This window comes from Sinocyclocheilus rhinocerous, unplaced genomic scaffold, assembly GCF_001515625.1.
Source record: "Sinocyclocheilus rhinocerous isolate Xijiao unplaced genomic scaffold, SAMN03320098_v1.1 scaffold819, whole genome shotgun sequence".
In the NCBI taxonomy this organism is placed as follows: domain Eukaryota; kingdom Metazoa; phylum Chordata; class Actinopteri; order Cypriniformes; family Cyprinidae; genus Sinocyclocheilus; species Sinocyclocheilus rhinocerous.
Window position 1 is genome coordinate 482760 of NW_015665814.1, and position 8922 is coordinate 491681.

Genomic DNA, 8922 nt, shown 5'->3' on the forward strand with positions numbered 1-8922 from the left:
TAGCTGGTTGACTGGGTCCGTAACTGGTCTGGATGGCTCCATGAAAGCTGCTGGATCCGGGTGTGGCTGGTGATTCTGTAACGTAGGAGGCATGACGACTTAGTTGAGGATCCAAATGCAAAGCTTTTATTAAAGTAGTCAGATGGGCAGGGTCAAACACCAGCAAAACAGTACATCCAAGGCAATCCAAAAGAGTAATCCACAAAACAGGGCAGGCAGCAAACAATCATAGAATAGATAAATAGTCCAAAATCAAAACACACGAAGACAAGGCAGGGCAAGAAAACACGAGAATTAAACACGGAAAAAACAGGAGAACATTACAGGCAGCCGGTGAGTGAGTGTGAGCAATTCTTATAGTCCTCCTAATAAGAGACAGCTGTGTACTGATAAAGAGTTCTGATGAGTCCAGGCAAAGGATTATGGGAAATGGAGTCTGGGGTGAATGGTAAAGGGTACAGGATGGGGTGCCCTCTAGCGGAGCTAGTGGGTACTCCAGCTAGAGATCGTGACAGGTACGGAGTGTAGATTAATGAGAAAAAAATGAATTTAAACAATTGTAGTATCAGGCTGCAACATAACAAAATTGAAAAAAGTGAAGGGGGTCTGAATACTTTCTGAATGCACTGTATATCAGTGTCAGAGTAGCATATATATATATATATATAGTAGTAGTAACTTTATTTATCCCCTTGGGGAAATTTTGTTTCAGTGTCTTGTTTCAATATGCGGTTCTCACAAACGACAATACAACATAAATTTCACAATAGAAACAATACAATTTAACATAAATTAATCAAGAAGTGCTAATTACTGAATGAGACCTCCTCATTTCATAAAAATAAAAATAAAAGGGGAGAGGGGAGAAAAAAAAAAAAAACTCTTTCTTTCCTATCTTTCATTTAAGAAATTTTTTTCAAGCCAGTATTGAACCAACATCCCACCCCTTCTGTGACCCATGGTTTGTCTGTATGTATATTCAGAGCCAGTGAGCAACGGACTTTCATAATAATAAAAAAATGTGTTAACGTGCGATAAAATAACTGTCGGCATTAATCAATTAATGCGTTAACATGATAATAACGCGTTAACTTGCCCAGCCCTAATATATGTCAGGTGAAGTAATAGACACCTGCCAAGGTGTTTCTTAGCTATTTGTTTCTCGCTAAGGTGTTTCTTAGCTATTTCTTAGCCCTTTTTGAGCCACTGATCAGTGGCTCAAAAAGGGATCACAGATGACAAATAGCTAAGAAACACCTTGGCAGGTGTCTATTTAAAAGTATGCACATTTCCTACCTTATTTGTAAATGAAATTCATCTCCAATCCTTCTTCTATCATTTCAAGTTTATCCATTATTCGAATGCAAGAAAAAGATAGCTGGTTTTCCCAAGTAAAAACCGCCAAATAACATTTACATGTAGTTACGTTATGATACATAATCAGAGGGTGGGGAGATGGAGGGGGTTCCCCCGGGTCTATATGTCTCTCTGCATCAGCTAAATTATTTTTTTATTCCCAGTGAATAGGAGTTAAAATTCCCACCCGGGTGACACTACTCCAATAACAGACCATGCAAAATACAAAGGGAACAATATGATGTTTGTTATTATTAAAATTTTATATAGCCAACGTTTTATATTATTATTTTTTATTTACCGATTAGGCAATAACGTTGACAATAACGTATATCTTCAACATACGTTGTCTTGTCTATGACCTACAATGTAAAAATATATGTTTTCAGTGGACTTTTAAAATTTTCTTTGCTTGAGAAAACAAAAATATACAGTTACAGTGTTTTTTTCTTTTGATTTAGTCGAGTTGGTTTTGCATCAAACACAATGTGATTCTCGGAAAACGAGATCTGACAGCAACAGCACATTTTTCTGCTTGGGCGAGCGCTTCGCGAACAGCTTACCTCGCGCATGAAATCTGCCGCAGACCAGCAAATCACTGAGAACGCGCTATAATCCTGACGAGTCATAGCAACAGAGCGGAGACCTCAAATGGCCTGGGTATGCGGAGCATTCGCAGCTTATTTGGACGGAACGCCACTGATATATATATATAATTTAGATATCATGAAATAAAATGTATCATATCATGGTCATATTGCCCACCCCTTGCCCACCTGTCCCGTATTCCACCATGAGAAATCTGGTCACCCTATTAATATCATTTATTTATACACAGTTTAGTTTTGTAGTCCTGTGTCCATTGTTGTCTTATGTAGAACCATGGTCCTGGTGGAACGTTTTTTTTTTTTTGGTTCACTGTGTACAGGCTGTATAGAGCTTAAATTATAATAAAGCTACTTTGACTCTGAGATGCAACTCGTTTTATTTATTTGTTAATTCTTTTTTTACTTTTTTTTACTTTGCATTCTCTTTTTTAACTGCTATATTTCTGTTCAACTGCATTCTCTCTTTCATTTTCAGCTGCTCCTGCTGGAGTCAACACAGTGGACCATTCACACACCCAATACCAGTCAAAAGTTAAGATTTGTTAGTTTTAAGTCTCATTTGCTCACCAAGGCTTTTTTTATTTGATGAAAAACAGTAAAATAGTAAAATATTAAAGTATAATAATAATAATAACAACTATAAAATTTCTATTTGAATATGTGAATTTTAAGCACCCATTACTCAATTTTTCAGTGTCACGTGATCCTTCAGAAATCATTCTAATATGCTGATATTCACTTATTTTTGCTAATATGCACTTATTTTAGTGTTACACTTTACAGTGAAATCAACCTATGATTGATCAACACAAGACTTCCGAAGAGCACAACAAAAACTGGCTGGTTTAAAATTTATTAATTAACAGTTAATTTTTTTTTTTTACATTAAGGAACTTCATGTAAAGTGAGCTCTTGAAAAGGAGCAAAGATTTTAAGAAAGACAGTAGCGAGTCTACATCTGCTCATGTGTGTCCTGCCCTGAAGAGACCTCCGATCCGCCACATATACAAAGAGAACAGGGGAAACTCATCTGCGAGAGGAAATGCTTTGTTTTCCAGCTGGATCACAAGCTCCTTGTTTACATTATAATCATTGTCCTGGGCAAGATGTTCTAGCAGCCAGAACACATAGAATGAATTTTCATAGCAGATCCAGTCCACCTGATGATGCCGCTCCTCTCTGGACCTCTGCACAAAACCAAACCCTACCATTATTGAGCCATTATACACAGTATGTATGCACATGTATGATATACGCCAGAACTGTTTAGAAAGCAAGATTAGTGGATAGCCTCACGGTAACATGATGGAAAAAATAAAAAGTATAAATGTACATAAATAATTAACATCCATCCATGTTCTGTTCAACTGATTTTATATAAAACATGTATATACAAGTCAATAATATCCAGTAACTTATGTTTTACACAAAAAATGGCCAATTTGCTGTATAGTAATCTCTTCTCCACCAGGAAAAAAAAGGTTACAAAGGAAGCCAAAGTTTTGAATGTAACCAAACAGCACATGCACTGAAAATTGGTCAGTGAATATGAGTGGAGTGGAAGAAATATAGGTAGAGCAAAAACAGACAATAGTGTAATATTCGGAACAAGTAAAGGTGTGAAACACTCTAGAGGTCATGCCAAAGTCTAAATCAGGTTGAGGTGAAGACTTTGATGGGGCAATGTCAGAAAGTGTTTTTCTTTTTTAAAGCCATTCTGTTATTTAAGTTATAGTGCTGTCGAATAACCCAGCGCAGGCCGATAAATTCAATCTCAATCTGATATAACTACATCATCATGCACATGGCGCAGCTGATTGGTTTCTTTTCGCATCAGCAGCCAATGAGCTCACTGCTCAACATTCAAATACTCGGCAAGTGCTTGCTGTAGCAGTTGCAGCGGACTTCAGAAAGCATCTGAAATTAACATCTAAGATAAGTGAATGCTCTTTTACTTGGTTTCACTGTGCATAATGTGTGGTCTGCTTTATTCATTCTAAATGAGCAACCATAAAACAAGTTTTCAACTAAGTGTCATGTTTAACAGTCTTAAATTCGTATGCAGTAATGAAATACTAAGCTTATAAGCAGCAGCATATAGCTGCTATGTAATCGCAGTAAGGACACGCCGACATGAACCGCCGTTATGAACATGAGAACAGGTTAAAATGAAATACTCACTTTAACTGGAGTTCGCAATATTTAGCTGCGTAACTTCAATGTGACGTTCATTTATGCCAAGGACGATTTTTCATTAGCTGTGATGAGTGTGTGGTTGACTTCAGCTGCACGCAGCGTCAGAGGCGCTCTTGAAATATCTTAAAGGGGTCAGATGACGTTGCTAAAAAAGAACATTATTTTGTGTATTTGGTGTAATGAAATGTGTTTATGCGGTTTAAGGTTAAAAAAACACATTATTTTCCACATACTGTACATTATTGTTTCTCTTCTATGCCCCGCCTTTCTGAAACGCGTCGATTTTTACAAAGCTCATCGGTCTGAAAAGCAAGGTGTGCTCTGATTGGCCAGCTATCCAATGCGTTGTGATTGGCCGAATACCTCAAGCGTGAGACGGAAATGTTACGCCCCTCACCATACTGTGATGGAGCGACGAGACAAAAACATTAAAACCCATTATAAACGAGGCATTCGTTGCATCCAGTGGGGACATAATTAAGGATTATAATTTATCTATTCACGAACTGCTTGTAACACTCCAAAGAGAAAGGAAAACTTGAAATCGCATCATATGACCCCTTTAATTTGTGTTTCAAAGATGAACGAGTGTCTTACGGGTTTGGAACGACATGAAGGTGAGTAATTACTGACGTAATTTTCATTTTTGGGTGAACTATCCCTTTAATGCAATTGTGATCCTCCAGGGGGGCGCGAAATAAAATTAAAGTATCAGTGGTGTTCATATGGGCATCAGACGCTCCAAACACAGACAAGACCGTGTGTTCTGACTAGGGCTGCGTATCGAGTTTGATACTTTTTAGGCACCGACCGAATTTCCTCGATACCATCGAGTATCGAAAAACTTCTTTTTTTACCAAACGTACCAAACTTCGATTCCTATGGGGTTAATCTCTTCAACGTCAGTGAGCCAATAAGCCTGCAGCACTAGGTGTGTTCAACTAGAAGCACCGCTGCGCAGATCGATCAGTGTTTGACATCCGCGAGAGCGTTTCGAAAGCATATGGAGCAGTCTCTATAGCTCTCACGGTAATGTAATACAACGATCTGTCTGCATGGCCCCCGCGACGCGTCAAGTCAAACACACTTACTACACCGGTTACACTCAGATGTGGCTCACACGTGAGGCTGTAGTGTGAAAGCTTACACTGTCGAGTTTTTGTGTTAAAATGAAAATGATCCTCATCCATGGAGTTTCCACCGCGTTTCAGAAAAGATCTCCGTCCATACTAACGTTACACGACTGAAAGCACGTGTTACGTGACCATTCATGCACACTTTATCATCATGCTACATAAGACAATAAATAAGATTTATATTCCGCTTTTACTCAAAACTCACTTTAAACCACCATCGACTGTTTGTAATAACCTCCGATTGCCGTCCAATGTGTGTTTTGGCCATGTAATGTTGCTGAAATATGTTATTTCCTCTGAGTCAGAACAGTGATCGAGGAAGAGAAAACACAGGCAGACAGTGCTGGAAGCTGCTAATGCTCATCAGTAAATCAGTGGAAAATGAATAGAAATGATGATTCTGTCTGAGCCATGCGTTTTAAAACAAACACGCACTAGTGTAAACGTAGCCTAGCAGATGTGTACACTGAAAACTGTTTGAACTATTCAAACTATTTGCACTTATGTATTGTGTTGGTTACATTTTGTTCTTTTGTCCAATGGCTCAGGAGATGCGTCTTTGAGTCTGTATAAACGTCAACAAGCTGAAAAAATAAAATCAAAGTTTTTTTGAGAGAATGTAATCTTGGTCAAATTTATTTCATAAAATTGGTATCGAAAAAAGTATCATTCAGGAACCGGTATTGAAGTCAAGGTATTGGTATCGGTATCGAAAATGTTTGAACGATGCCCAGCCCTGAGGAACTATTCACTAATGACATCGACCCACCTTCAGATCACTGAGTTTCCACACATTCAGAATTTTTTCATTTTATCATTTGATCAGAATGTCTCAATCTTTCATTTGTATTTTGGTGTGTTTAGTGATTCTGAATGGATCCGTATAGTAGTTTTTTATGCAGCCCTTTGGCATCTCCCTGTGGTCTTGTTTGGTATGGCAGGTTGACTTGTGCTTATTTGCTAAAGATTCTGTATAATTGAGCTTTATGTACTTTTAAGTACATTTAAGATGTAAAGAATATCTGCAGTGACATTTTTGCCAAGTATGTTAAAAAAAGAACACTAAATGTTTAAATCTATCTTGAATTTGTTTTGTTTAAAAATAATTACATGGAATTGAAAAGTAATAATAATAGAATACAAAGGTTTTTGTGAATAAAAAAGGTTGGGGGGCCTTGCAGTATTGATTCGGAGAGGAGGGGGGGCCTTGAAGTAAAAAGTGTTGAGAACCACTGCATTAACAACACATGCAGGCTGATTCTATCTGACTTTTGAAGCGTTTCTTCACATTGATGATGGTCTGTCTCTGCCTTTGCATTGGTTTGTGTGGTGGCTGTGAGCCTGCTTTGAGTGCTTTCTGTTCAACTTGCCAAGGACTATAAATACTGTAAGTTGTCAAAATATTAATGAGACTGTAAAAGTCTAAAGTAAGAAATATTGTGCAATACTAATTTTGCTCATTTTCCCCCATTTTTCTTCAGTTAGCTTTTTAACACGAGTAAATTATATCTTGTATAAAGATGTTCTATACAGAAATACATTTTTAAATGTTAGAATTGCTAGGGTCTGTGCTAACTTTAGATCTGTAAAGATATTTTATGGGACCTGGAATGAATCAAATCCAATTTTTCTCTCTCTTGATCTCTGTTCATGTGTGGTTGCATTTACTGCTAGGGGTGAACAAACTTACATTAATGAGTAAGTCACAATCAAAAACACCACTTTGCATTCACTATGATGTAGCGCTCTGATGTAGCGTAGTATGACTACTGATTGTGCAAATTTACGGTGCATGCTTTCACTGCAAGCAAAATGCCTATTAGAAAGAAGTTTAGAAAGCAGGTATGGAAGCAAAAAATGCCCTTATGTGTTTTTGTTTTTAATATAAATTACGAGTTAAGCAACATCCCACGAGCAAGAGTGTTGTTTCCCGAATATCTGCATGACTACAAACATTCATTTTATACAACAACAGATCAATAAACAAATTAATATTAAGCAAGTTATATTTTAGATGCTGTATTGTCTAGTGCTGTGTTCGATACATCGATACAACGATGTATCGTCACAGAGATTTGACGATACGTGTATCGATACAGCTGTCTCTGTATCGATATCGTGGCACGTGTGCAGCATTGGACCGCGCTTAAGTTGAATACAAGAACAGCATTTAAAATGGAGTAGAAAAGTGCAATGTTCCTAAAAAATAATGAATATAGCATAATACATAGGCTACAACAAGGTTTAATTTTAACAATGTTTTCCCGACGAATCATGGATTCCTGCTCAAAATGATAAATTAATAAATTAATATAACGACAGCTACAAAAAACCCAACAAAATGCCCTCGAAGCTGTTGTGACGGTGTTCTGACGCATGACAGCTATGAGCGGAATTCTTGACAATAAACCGTGGAACTTTGACCAATGAGAGGACAGTTTACTCGCACGTGACTTGTATTTGTAACAATTTTGGTCCGTTTACAAACTTTGCCACCAAGAATAATAAGCAACATTGTAATTATTTTAATCCCTGTTTCGGAACAAAGCAATCGATATACAGGTGTAAAAGCACCCTTTGTCAACATGCCCAGCTAGGAATGTTATTGTTGTAAGAATGTTCCAAGAACATTATGCTATGTTCTGGTAATGTTTTAAGCGGCAAGTTTTATTTTAGTTCCCAGAATATTCTCCTAAAAGTTAGGATAACATTCTCTAAAAACATTCTAAAAATGTTTATTGATAACATTATTAGAACATTATCTTCTACCATTCTAATTTAGATTTAAGCGGGAAACTTTCCATTCGACATTGGATGTGAACTCAAATGTTGCTCAGATGTCAAATTTTGGTTTGTGATTAACAGTGGTTTAGATGTTGATGTCTGTTTTTTAAAGTAATAGTTTGGTTTTTATCACCATTATGGTGATAAGTGTTTGCTTTAGTTGGGCAATTTGGATAGACTTTTTGATGTTTTTCTCTAGCTATTGTAGCTATGTTTGTTATGGCAAAACAGCGAAAGAACATGTGATTAAGTGATGATGGTTGCTTGCTGATGATTCAGATATCAACACATAGCAGTCTGATTATCTGATTTCATCTAGTTTAATCTATGGCATTAGGTGCACATTATTTAATATGGCAACTCAATGGTCTACAGACCGAGATCCATCAGAATTTTAATCAGAGAATTTAATCATAAATAAAAAAATAAAGAATCAGTGTATGAATCTCAACGATGGTGACATGCTTCATGCTGCAATGTATTCTGGGTGCATCATACAAAACTCATGCAGAGCTCTCAGAATGCATTGCGGCACGAAGCATGTCACCATTGTTGAGATTCATACACTGATTCTTGATGTCTGTGTGTGCTTAAGCTTTCAGAAGTTCAAAAGTGATTCATGAACAATGGTTTTTAAAAATTAAGGATGGAAATACAGATTATCTGATTAGAACTTTGTTGGACCTTATGCTGTTGAAACATTACTACAGTCTCTAATATGAAATTAATCACATATATTAGACTCTAGATGAGATCAGTAATCAGGGCACTGCATGATGATAACATCACTATTACCCGCAAGTAGCCAACATTGTCTGATTACATTTTCTCTTGCTGTTTTT

At 37.0% G+C, this 8922-nt stretch overlaps 1 protein-coding gene across 1 annotated transcript in view; it reads right to left on the reverse strand.

The window, feature by feature from the left end:
- Nucleotides 1-2807: 2807 nt before the first annotated feature.
- Nucleotides 2808-8922, reverse strand: part of mei4 (meiosis-specific, MEI4 homolog (S. cerevisiae)) — a 40087-nt gene continuing 33972 nt past the window's right edge. Inside the window, exon 5 of the mRNA XM_016542612.1 lies at nucleotides 2808-3151. Within this exon, the coding sequence (XP_016398098.1) occupies nucleotides 2927-3151 (225 nt within the window). The 3' untranslated portion in view covers nucleotides 2808-2926. The remainder of the gene's footprint in view (nucleotides 3152-8922) is intronic.